At 35.0% G+C, this 13,174-nt stretch overlaps 1 protein-coding gene and 1 long non-coding RNA gene across 2 annotated transcripts; both read right to left on the bottom strand.

The window, feature by feature from the left end:
• Positions 1–1,260: 1,260 nt before the first annotated feature.
• On the bottom strand, positions 1,261–11,967 carry LOC109220546. Its single transcript, XM_019385009.1, has 7 exons — positions 11,945–11,967; positions 11,502–11,814; positions 10,579–11,010; positions 7,950–8,036; positions 5,284–5,418; positions 4,989–5,201; positions 1,261–4,860 (listed from the first exon to the last, which is right to left on the bottom strand). Exons 1-7 carry the CDS (start codon positions 11,965–11,967, stop codon positions 1,261–1,263), a joined length of 4,803 nt encoding a protein of 1,600 aa, XP_019240554.1.
• A 19-nt stretch (positions 11,968–11,986) lies between these two features.
• Positions 11,987–12,334, bottom strand: LOC109220548. Its single transcript, XR_002067111.1, has 3 exons — positions 12,316–12,334; positions 12,141–12,233; positions 11,987–12,046 (listed from the first exon to the last, which is right to left on the bottom strand). It is a non-coding gene; the product is annotated as an uncharacterized LOC109220548 (long non-coding RNA).
• Positions 12,335–13,174: the final 840 nt, after the last annotated feature.

Here is a 13,174-nt window from a genome sequence, read left to right as displayed (position 1 = left end):
AAAAGTAAGGAAGAAAAACGTTTGCTAAAGACTTATGGAGAAGAGGACAAAGGAAGAAAAGGTTAAATATGTATATGATGGCAACCGTCAAACTTAGAAGAGTAATGATGGAAAGCCTATAATAAAGGCAACTATCACTTCGTGAATAGTGGGATTAACGAAGCTTTGAAAAAGGGTGCAAAATGGCAGAATCAATCAAAAGGTGACACATGGACAAAACATTAAATGGAAAAGACAATTGAGACGACAATATTGTCATACGCATTGATTATGGCAAAAATTCCTTTTTTACGAAGGTCCACTTCCCAATTATTTAATTGATAAATAAATGAAAAGTGGGGGGACTATCTGTATTGGGAAAAAAGTTGAATTTATATTGAAGATGACGTGGTGTGACACGTGGACTGGACAAGTGGTCAAAGCGTAACAATTGGGCAAAAGGTACGGGAAACGACAGGTACGGGAAGAAGAAGTGAAATAGGCACGAGAAGCAGTTTAGACACGAGTCTCGTACCAATTCAAAGTCATTTAAAGCCAGTGGGTCGAAAGGCATTGAAGACATGAATCTAAAGACAAAAAGGAGTCCAAATTCAGTATTAAATACCTGATACGTTAGAAAATTGGTATTTAATAGGAATGATTGTGTAACGGCTCATTTAATGTCATTTATTGTCCATAATTGTCTCATTAAAGCTTAGGTTTTATTCCTTTACCTAGAATCAACTATAAAAGGAGGAAGTTGTATTGGGAAAAGGGCATCATTGACATCATACTGAAATAAAAAACTTTGTTTACTGCTTTATTATTATTCTCAGAAAGCCTATTATTATTATTTTTGGTCTCTTGATTATCATTAACCCGATTTTTCATCTCAAATTCTAGTTTTATCCAAAATATTATTTCTTTGGTGAAACACCCATGTAGCAGCAGCATCGTCCAAACCATGCCATTTAACCAAGCATTGGGCCACAACTTTGTTACCCCTTTTGATTAATCGTCGAGCAAGTATAACTTCAGGTGCAGGGCATAAAGGGCTAGAAGGATCAAGGATAGGGGGGTGGATAATTTCAGAAGGGAGAGTAGGACAGAATTTAAGTTGGGAAATATGGAATGTGGGGTGAATTTGGACCTCAGGTGGTAGCAGCAGTCTGTAAGCAACTGCTCCAACTCGCTCGACAATAGGGTAGGGGCCAAAATAGCGAGAAGTAAGCTTGTGATAAGGAGAAAGGGAGAGGGTGGATTGTTTATAAGGCTGCAGCTTCACAAAAACCAGTCACCAACTGTAAATTGTCTATCAGTGCGATGGGCATTGGCTTGATCTTGCATACGCTGCTGAGCACGTACCAAATGATGCTTAGCAAGCTGCAGTTTAAAGTCGCGGAGGAGAAAAATGCTATCAATATCAGTGGAAGGAGAGTCACCAGGAAGATAAGGGAGATGGAGAGGGGGAGGATAACCATAAAGAAGTTCAAATGGTGATGTTTGAATAACAGAATGGTGGGAGGAGTTATACCACCATTCAGCTAAAGGCAAGAAGGCACACCAATCAGCTGGTGAATCAGAGCAAAAACAGCGGAGATAAGTCTCCAAACATCGATTGAGAACCTCAGTTTCGCCATCAGTCTGTGGGTGATAAGCTGTAGAGGTATGGAGATGAACACCTTGGGCAGAAAGGAATTCTTTCCAAAAAGAACTAATAAAGATAGGGTCACGATCACTGGTGATAGTAGCAGGAAAGCCATGTAGTTTGAAAATATGGTCCAGGAAAATAGGCACCAAGGACTGAGCAGTATAGGGGTGAGCCAAGGCAATGAAATGACCATACTTGGTCAATCTATCAACTATGACCCAAATAACAGATTTTCCTTTAGATGTGGGCAATCCCTCAATGAAGTCCATGTTGATATCTGTCCAAGGAACTATAGGAAGAGGGAGGGGCTGCAGCAAACCAGCAGAAGCAGAAGTGTCATATTTGTTCCTTTGACAAGCAGAACAATTGCGCACAAAATTGAGGACATCATTTCTGATGCCCTTCCAATAAAAATAGGCCATCACTTTCCTAGTAGTGGCATCCACACCAGAATGCCCACCAGACGTAGAAGAATGCCATAACTGCAGTAGCTTAGTCCTGAGTTCCATATCATTTCCAACCATCAACTTACCCTTTCTCCTAAGTTGATTGTTTATCCCAGTAAAGTGCTTCTTGGGTGAAGCCTGCAAGGAATTAATAAGTTGACTTAACTCAGGATCTTGAACCCAACTATTGTGTATTTCCTTACAAAGATCAGTCTGCACAGAAGAAACCATGAGAGACATTAACTCAGCACCTGTCACTCTGGACAAGGAATCAGCAGCCACATTTTCCTTGCCTTTCTTGTACTGGATCTCAAAGTCAAAGGGAAGTAATTTGGCCAACCACCTAATGTGCAAATCAGTGTGCAGCTTCTGCTCTAATAAGTACTTAAGAGCCTTCTGATCAGTCTTCACAATGAAATGATGGCCCAAAAGGTAGTGAGACCATTTAGTAACTGCAAACACCAAAGCTAACAACTCCTTCTCATACACCGATAAAGCCATGTGCCTAGGAGCTAAGCCCTTACTAATGAAAGCTATAGGATGATCATGTTGCATAAGAACAGCCCCAATACCTGTACCACAAGCATCTGTCTCAACCACAAATGGAATAGCATAATTGGGCAATGCCAACACAGGAGCAGAAGTGAGGGCCACTTTTAATGCTGCAAAGGATTCAGCAGCTTTAGCATTCCACACAAAGCCATCTTTTCTGAGTAGGTTTGTGAGTGGCCTACTAATAATACCATAACCCTTGATGAACTTCCTATAATACCCAGCCAAACCCAAGAAAACCCTCAACTGTTTAACAGTCCTGGGTATTGGCCATTGCTGGACTGCTTCAATTTTCCTAGGGTCAGTAGAGACCCCATCAGCAGTGATAAAGTGTCCTAGGTATTCCACCCTTGCAACTCCAAATGCACACTTAGATTTTTTGGCCAAAAGATTGTGGGAGACCATAGTAGCAAAAACCTGCTTCAAATGCCCCACATGATCATGCAAATTATTACTATAGATCAATATGTCATCGAAGAATACTAGGACAAATTTCCTGAGGAACTTCTGAAATAGGTGATTCATAAGGCATTGGAAGGTGGAGGGAGCATTAGTTAGGCCAAAGGGCATCACTAAATATTCATAGTGCCCAGAATGTGTTTTGAAGGCAGTTTTGGCAACATCCTCAGGCAACATCCTAATTTGATGGTAACCAGACCTGAGATCAATCTTACAAAAAATTATAGCTCCAACCAATTCATCTAACAGATCATCTATGAGAGGTATAGGAAATTTGTCTTTGACTGTACACTGATTCAGCTCCCTATAGTCTACACATAATCTCCAAGAGCCATCTTTCTTACCAACAAGAACTACAGGGGAAGAGAAAGGACTGTTGCTATATTGGATGACCCCCTGCTGCAGCATTTCATTAACCAACTGTTCAATGATATCTTTTTTAATAGAGGAATACCTGTATGGTCTAACATTTACAGGTTTTGAACCAGGCTGTAGAGTTATCCTATGATCAAAGGCTCCCCTTTGTGGAGGTAGAGAAGTAGGTTCAGCAAAGATCATATGGTACTGATGCAATAGCTGATCAATAAGAGCAGTTCTATCAGCTGTAGGCACATACAAGGCTTGACACTGTATAGTAGTAATTGAGCCCGGGTCACTTTCCCTCACCTGCAGCATAAAGAACTGTACATCAGCTCCCTTTAATCTGTTCAAGGATTTTGGACTAGAAACCTTACAATCCTCAGATACTCCCTTCAGCAAGTGATGTTTCCCTTGATAATTGAAAGCCATGGTAAGTTCTGAGTAATCCATAGTAATTGGCCCAAGTGTTTTCATCCATAGTGCTCCCAAAACCAAGTCATATTTGACAACAGTGAAGACAAGCAAATCAGAAGAGAATGTGGTACCCTGCAACATCCATTCAAATCCCTTAACAACTCCAGACGTTGTTTCCAAGGTGTTATTGCCAAGACTCACCTGATTCACCTTGGTGGGATATATCTGGCACCCTAACCTCTTGGCAGCCCCCTCATCAATGAAATTATGAGTACTACCCCCATCAAGTAAGATTTGAATAGGCCTCTTTTCACTATATCCAGTGACATGAATAGTTTGGGCTCCTTGTAAGCCATCTAAGGCACACAAGGATATCATAGGGGTATCACTTCCACCAGCTGTCCACTCCTCCTTAGGAAGGCCCTCCTCAGATTGTTGTTGCTTGGTTTCATCACACTCCTCTTCTACAGTTTCTACCTCCATCACAAACATCTGCTTAGGCAAGTTACATTTATGACCAGCAGTGTACTTGTTATCACAGATATACCAAAGACCCTGTGCCCTCCTAGCCTGCATTTCTGCAGGGGAAATAGTCCTCCTATTTCTAGCCACATTTACAGTAGGTGGAGGTGGTAAAGCTAATCGAGGAGTTGAGGAACTAGGGGTAGGATTGTGTTTGAAGGCTGGTGGCTCATAAGTGGACTTTTTGAGATGAGAAGATGTCACAGAAGCAGTATGGCTCCTCAAGGCTCTAGCGTTGGCTGCTAAGGTGGCCTCAGCTAACCTAGCTAAACGATACGTTTTGGATAATGTCTGAGGCTCATGCATCTTAACAGAATTTACTAATTCCTCTTTCAATCCACCAAGGAAACAGGATATAGCTTGGCTCACAGTTAGATCACACTGGGCTAATAGCCTTGCAAAAGCAAATTGAAACTCCTTCACTGAACCAGTCTGCTTGAGTTGCTTCAATTCTAGCATCGGATCATTATATCCTCGCTAAACGTTTCAATCAGTGCACCAATATACTCGTCCCAGGGAGGATGAGTAAGCACATCTCTGCATTTCAAATATGACTGATGCCAGGCTAGGGCATCATCATCCAAATGCATAGACACTATATGTACCTTCTGATTAGCAGTCGTATTGTCAACTGCAAAGTATTGCTCAATTCTATACAACCAATTTTTTAAGTTTTCACCATTGAATCTAGGAAATAGCAAGTTATGACTACGAGTGTTAGCAACATGATATGGATTAGGACCTAATATGCCCTGACCTGTCTGCACATTATCACGGTTCTTAGAGGAGGAGCTATTGTCTCTTGACTGATGGTGTAACTGTAATCCATCAATCGAGTTTTTGAGTGATTGAACCACATGTAACAATTCAGCATGTCTTTGATCCAAATCAGCTCGCAACTCGTCTTTTTTCTGATCGAGGATCGCACGCAGATCTAGCGCCCAAATCTAACTGCTGGGCAGCTAGATCTTCATATTGTTCCTGCCATTCCAAGCTCGTAGGATCAACAGCTTTACGAGGTCCCATGGCTAAGCTCTGATACCAATTGATACCAAATTATTGGTATCACGCTATCAATCACGGAAGATGAGTTAAGAAGAACAGAAAATAGAAGAAGAAGAGAGAACAAGAGAGAAATGAGCAGAAATTTAGAAAGAATTAGAGTTGAGAGAGAATTTCAAATTTCAGTGATAAAAGTTGGTAATGAATTATTACAACTATCTAATGCTCAATGAGCTACTGAAATTCAAATGAGCTACTGAAATTCAAAAGCTATGCAAGATAACACCTAAAACGAAATTAACTAATTTTCCCGCCACTAACTCCTTTTTGAATATTCCAACTAACATAACTACTTTTCAAATGGCTAGTCTTCACATTCTTCACATGGGCCTACTCCTCACGGACTCTTGCTGACTTGTGGGTATCAGAGATGAGATAAAAAATGAAAAGTAAGACAGAAAAAATACAAATTGGATCTTATTTCAATTTTGTTCCTTTTAATAGAGTATATGGAAAACTTTGACAATAACAATCTTAGATAACTTGCCATTCTCTTGCCATCTGATATTGTTATGTTCATAACTTAGTAATTAGTATTAAATACATAAAATATAACAAAACTATTCTGTAGTAGTATTTCTTTGATTTTATTGTGTGAATGCTATTACAAATGATATACTTAAGTTATGAGATTTTAAAATGTAAGTAGAAAAAAAAACAAATCTATATGTTCTTAAGAAAGGAAAAAAATAAATGGAAGAAAACAAAAGAAAAAAGAAAAGGCAATTAGAAGAAAAAAGAAAAGGCAACTATTAGAAACTGGGAAATTTGATCCAATCAATGACGGAACACATTTACTTGATTTTTACTTTTAGAAATAATTTGAGAAAGTCATACATGATAAAGTCAAGTCAAAATTTTAAGAGTAATACAAAATTATTATTGTATTATATTAAACTGATAATTTATTAAAAATTTATATGTCAATTTAATAATATTAAGTAATAGATAATACAATTAGATAACAAGGAACAAAAAAAGAAAGAAATAAAAGATAAATTTTTGGAAAATCTTAAAAATTTAAGATTTATAATTGGAATTATGATGAGAAAGGTCACGCATATACACATAACTAAACCATAACAAATAAATATTCATAAATGAAGAATATTAAAAGAATATATATATATATATATATATATATATATATATATATATATATATATATATATAAAACTCTTAATTTCATAATAAAAAATACAAAAATATAAAGATACTATTAGGATATATATTATATATAAGATAAGCATATTATATATATACCCAAATTAATAATTACTAAAATTATCGATAGGGTTTTTATGATATCTTGGAAATTTCTTGGTTGTTGTTTGCCTAATTGTTTGTCTTATCTAATTAATTATATGCTCCAAAATAATAAAAGGGAATAAGTCTTCATGACTTTTTACAATATTGAAATTAAGAAATGTCTTTTTTAATCTCTTATGTCATGATTTTTATAAAAGGTTTATCTCTTTATACTTTTGATGAATTCAAAATTATATTTCAGTAAAAGAATATTACATTATTTAAACTTTAGTAAAATACAAAATGAGAAAACTAATCAAATATTATAGTAGAAAAGAATGTACCAAGAAGTAGGATAAATATAATTTTATGATATTTATATTTAAATTAATTTATAAATAAAATAAAAAATAAATTACATTCAAGAAATTATTGCTAAGTTTAGACAATTGATGAATTTTGAACAGCATAACATAAATTTTTAAAAAAATATTTCCACAGTAAGAAAATATGTATATATATCTGTACTATTTTAGAAGAGAAGCGGTATCAAGATATTAAGCCAAGTGACAAGTTAATAAAAAGTCATATTAGTAAACGTATAGTTATCCCTCCGTTACACAATAAGTGACCAATTTGCTTTTTTATTTTGGTCCAAAATAAGTGTCCATTTATATAATCAAAAAAGAATTCAATTTGTTTTACAAAATTACCCTTATGTACATATACCTAAAAGGTTTTCTTACTCCCACATTAAATATATAATTGAGGGTAGTTTAGTCATACTAGGTATTTTTGTATAGAATTTAGTATTTTCTTAATGGGCGTGCCAAACGCAAATCGGTCACTTATTGTGGACCGGATACTTGCTAATTTAATAATGATAAAGAATAAATAAGGAACAAATAATTTATTTGACTACTATATAATGTGTATCCTTTGATTTTGTATAGATTTTATTATATTCTGTACCATACATTGAATAATAACATAACAACTAATATTTATTAAAATAATATAATATATTAAATTATAATTTTATATCCTATCAAATTATCCGGGCATCGCGCGAGTTAAAAATATAGAGTCCTTCTTCCGTTTTATTTTTTCCCTTTTTTTTTTAAAACCAATATTTCAGTTTTCTCCTCTCTTTTTTTTTTGTTGCATTTTCTTCTCCCCTTATAAGTTCCCTTTCTCCTCCTGAATTCTTCTTGTACTTCACCCGACACTGTTCTGGGAACAAAAGCACATCTGACCTGATCACCACTTTCGCCATTCTTGTGTTCATTCCCTGCTCCTCTCCTTGTACCCTTTCTTGTCATTTTCTCATTTCGTCCAAAACCCTAATAGGAGTATCAAATTAAAAGCTTCAATTCATCTTGATTTCAATTTAATTAATTTGAAATTTTTTCAGTATTTCTGGAATATCTCCATCAATTATATCCCTATATTCAATAAAATTGTTTTAGTATCACTGTTACTCTACATCTACTTTTGTATCTTCTAAGTTGTATCATGCTTCTTCGCGTGCACAACTCTAGCTGGATAATTTACTATATTTGTTCTATTTAAGTTTAAAGTAGGGTATGGTTATAGTAAATCTTGCTTTATCTTTTCATAGCAGTCTAGCATTAATGTTGTCTTTTACCTGTTATCTTCTTATTTTTTCAATATATACGAAAGTTGCAGTTGTTGAATATATACCTGCTCTTCTGTTGTTTTAATTTGCTGTTTTAATGTAAAACAAACCACTGATACTCATGGCCGAGCCTGCATTCTGCTCCATACTTTACGTACAAAGTTAAATTGCTCAGCGATTACTGTACAAAGTCAACCTGGTCTCTGCATTTTTTTGTTGATAACAAATTCAGAATCTCGAATCTCCATATTTGTTATAAGAGTTTTAACAGCTCTTATGTTGTCATTAAACAGGGTAATTTAAAAAGTGAAAATAAAAAGCAGCTGGGAATGCCATTATCCTTTTTGTAATTTGTGTTAAAAGCTCATTAAAAGGAAATTTCTTTTTAAGTGGTTTCTTCTTCAATTATTTTTTGGGAATTATTGGTAAAAATTGATCTGCTACCATACGCGCGAGCAAATTACATAAAGCATAATTTTGAGTTAAGATTAAAAAGCATGCTGTTTTCTGCATCACATATTAATCTCCATATATAACCACTACTTAATAGTTATCACGCTTTATCATAGCAACTACCTCACAACCTCTACCATTGTAAACTATTCATCGGGCATAAAATTAAATTAATAGGTCCATTTGACACAACCTCTCTACCTCTACATAGTATACATTACTCTTTTCAAATCCCACATTATGAGAATATATTGGATATGTTATTGTTGTTGTTGTTATAAGCCTCGTATATATATTTTTAGGATTTTTTCATTCCTATATACTATTTGAAACCTTATTACAAAAAATGTCCATGTTTTGGTATTTACCCGACCTAAACACATTTTAATTACAAAATGTATACAATCCACCTTAAAAGGCTTCCAATCCATTATTTGTGCCTTCAATCAAAGGATTTAATTACATCCTTTTTCCTTTTTTCTCTCCTCTCTCCTCTCGTACAACAAACAAGATCAGCAGGCACAATTGAGACATTTAAACTCTTCTGAACATGAACAACATAAACGTAGTTATTGTGGGAGTATTTAAAAAAATTTAAATAGCCATGTGTTCTTTTAATTTTACAAGTGGTCATGAATATCTACCATGTGGCATTTTGCATGAAGATATATGGTCAAATGGCAAAGCCATAAACAAGTGGTAGAGGAGACATAACACTTATCTCTTTGCATGGAATGTTTTTGACAAGTAGATGAACACTTGTCATCTTCTTACACAATTCTACAACTATAAATACACACTTCCTATATCATCCGAAAACACCAACAAATACTTTGCTCTTTCATGATTGCTAATGATTAGTAATCATCACTACAAGCCTTCTCTTTTTTCAATTACGTGTAGCCTTTTGTGTGTTCCAATTTCTTTTATAACCTGTGTTTATTTCCTTATTCCAAATTTGCTGGATTTATTATTAATACACTACAAAAATATAGCCTATTTGCGGAGGGTATTTTCACGTTTTGCGGCGGTCAGCGACCCCCGTTATTTGATATCGCGGCGGTCTTCAAAACCCCAGCTGTAAGGTTCGCCGCAATCATTTTGTGGCAGTTTTTTAAAGCCCGTTGTAACCATTTAACGGAGGTTATTTTCCGGCGGTTTAACCCCCACAAATTATAATTTTAATCAATGCGCAACTTGTAAAAAATATATTGCGGAGGTTGAAACCGCCGCAAAATAATCATCTTGCGGCGGTTTCAACCTCCGCAATATATTTTCGAAATATGTGAAATCTATTTTCGCAGCAGCTTTAACCCCCTCAATTTGTTTATTTAATGGCAGTTGTAACCTCCCATATTCCATGAAGACCTTTTTTTTTGGGGGGGCAATTGTGGGGATACCTGTTTTTCTAATGCAATATTTTAATTATATTAAAAAAAATTAAGAGGCATTAACATAATACTAAAGATGCATAAATGTTAAGTAACATCCACATATTATAGAATCATAAGCAGATAGTATTGTCATTAATCTCAAAAGCTAAACTTAAACACAAAATATCTAGTTCAACCATTCAAGTAAAGTATCATACTTAATCATCTATTACATTTGCAAAGAAATTCAATGATTTTCATTAAGATTACTATCACTAGATGATCCTCTTACGCCCATAGGTGAAATTGATCCGCTAGCTGCATCACTTGGCTGACAAAAGAAATAAAAAGTCTAATTTTAAAGTTTTTTTTCTTTAGTTTTTCAAATTAAAAAACTACATATAGCTAGATTTTATTTACCGCTGCCGGAGGAGGAGAAACGAAAATCCCAGCAAACTGTTCAGGCATTGTCCCTTCTTTCATAATCATATATGTCTTGAAAGCATTCATCATTTGGAGGTGTGCAGTCATCATTTGAGCATAGTTCTCTTGGCTTTGATTGTGAGCATTTACAATCTGATTGTACTTCTCTTGGCTTTGATTGTGAGCATTTACAATCTGATTGTACTTCTCTTCGCATTTGGACGAACATGAACCATTATCACAACTGGAAGAATTTATACCTCCAAAACGACGTCTTGTTTGTCTAAAAACTTTACTCGGGATAGCTCCTAACCCCAAGCACCTTACCCTTCCAGAATGCTCTTTTCCTAGCACCTTACCAACGACATCATTTGGTGAAACTTCAGACTCATCTGTGGCGCTTTGACTTACAACTAGCTCAATTGTTTCCTAAATATAAGATACAAAAAATTCATTGTCATAACTTCAATTAGTAATTGACAACATAAGGATAATGTATATGACAACATAAGGATACTCTATCCAAAAGTAAGACTAGTGTTATTGAAACCCTGGACACTTCCCTCATTAACCTCTCTCCTAGTCCATTTCCATACCTACTAACTAGGCATTACAATCCCATTTTAAGCCAAACTAAACAAACCTATAAGGTTCTTTTGTTCAGGAAATGGATACAAAATCTGCTATAAAAGGAAGGAGAATAGCCAAAACAGTGTAAAAATTCAAGATCTAATGCCATTTGAAACTTCTAAACACTTTTTATAACTATTGAAGCAAACAGTATGCTCATCAAACAGAATTTGATCAGCCATGCAATTGATGTCCCATAAAATTATATTCCAGCTTCTAAACATTCTTCCCTCTAGTTATTTATCGTCATTAAAGAAGAGACCATTGTATAAAGGCAAGTTAATCAAAACCAGAAACCAACACAACAAAATTTGCAAAGCCATAGTTTCAAATGCATATGTCAATCCCACTTCTCTTGTTATGATCAGTTCCTTCACTAACCCCACAAAGCAAAACAGATTAAGCATTGCCAATGTTGACAAAATGGTAAGCATAGGTGAAGCACTTCCAAATTCCATTTTTTCTTGCTTGTATCTCAACAAAACATCCCAAGTGATAACTGAAGAAGTAAAGAAAGCTGATAACGAAGAGAAGATGAATGCAGAGGAACCATCCCAAGTGATAACTGAAGAAGTAAAGAAAGCTGATGAAGGTGAGAAGCCACTTGAAACAGTTTAACAATCAGTTGAAAGACGGAAAGGGCAATGTCAACTGATCAAGAAGTGCACTAATAGGTGGCTAAAATCTTATTAACTTGATGTTCGGATGAAGCTTTTAACAAGTAGAAACTTACACATATTTCTCTTGCTGCTTCATTGACATATGACTCATCTTCCTTCTTATGAGTAGCAAGATAGAGTTGCGCTCGTCCAGGGTTTTGTCCAGATTCAGCCATCTATAAATGAAAAATCAAGTCAGAATAACTTGACTAAATAGGAACAGTTTGCAAGTTTAATTAAAGTAAAACATATTGAATTAATATTTATCACCATTTCAGCTCTTCTTCTGGAGTTTGGTTTGGAACCACCAGTGTGTGCAACAGTTTGTTTCTTCCGAATTTCAGCATTTCTTTTACTCATTTCCTTATAAAAATACACATAACTCAAATATACAAATAAAAAAGTATATAATTACACATACTAATTGAAGCATTCAAATAAATACCATTGTCTTTTCATTAAAACGGTAAGCAACATAAGAAGTCCATTGATCCCGTGGAATCCCTGATGGAACATTATCCATAATCTCTGCTTTGGTCTTAAGTGGGTTATTGAACTCATACCACAACCTTTGCCTTCCTGAACTCCACTTCTTTCTAATAGAACTATAAACATATGCTCGTGCATTTAACTCAGTTGTCTTAAAACAGAATCGTGGCTACAGGAATAAAACTTCTGTTAGCTAATTTATTACACGCAAATATACAGTCTAACGACATAAAACAGAGTTACAACAATAAGAAAATAGAGCTTATACCTTTATAATTTGATCAAGGCAGCAATTGAAGTATGACTTAGGTAAATCTGACCATTTGTTAAAAGTATAACTTGTCAACTAGATCGCAAGCTGTAACCATGAAGACGCATATTGCTCATGGAAGCCATTTCTAAAACACATCATCAATTACTTGAGTTCATAAGCATACATCTTATGATCAAACAAGGAGAACCATGTAATTGAAAAATAGGAAACTATAGCTGCAACAACATACTACACATGAACTGTATTAGTTAGCATTGATATTGAAAGATGCATCTCATAAGACTAAGATCCCTAAATATCCAATAGTTTAGAGTTGAATAGAAGAGTGCCTTAAGAGAACTAAACTAGTAAAAAGCATCCTGATAAACAAAGGTTAGAGACCAGAACAGTTATAGATGTACTAATTCATTTGAATATGCTTCAAGAGGTATAGATGTACACAAATTCAGCTCAAAACCTCACTTACTAATTCAGAGGCGGCCTCGTCGAACAGTTCAGCGAACTGAGTTTCGAATACCGATATTCTTTGCATTTAAATAAA

This window comes from Nicotiana attenuata, unplaced genomic scaffold (assembly GCF_001879085.1).
Source record: "Nicotiana attenuata strain UT unplaced genomic scaffold, NIATTr2, whole genome shotgun sequence".
Classification (NCBI taxonomy): domain Eukaryota; kingdom Viridiplantae; phylum Streptophyta; class Magnoliopsida; order Solanales; family Solanaceae; genus Nicotiana; species Nicotiana attenuata.
This window is presented reverse-complemented; position numbering and strand designations above follow the sequence as displayed.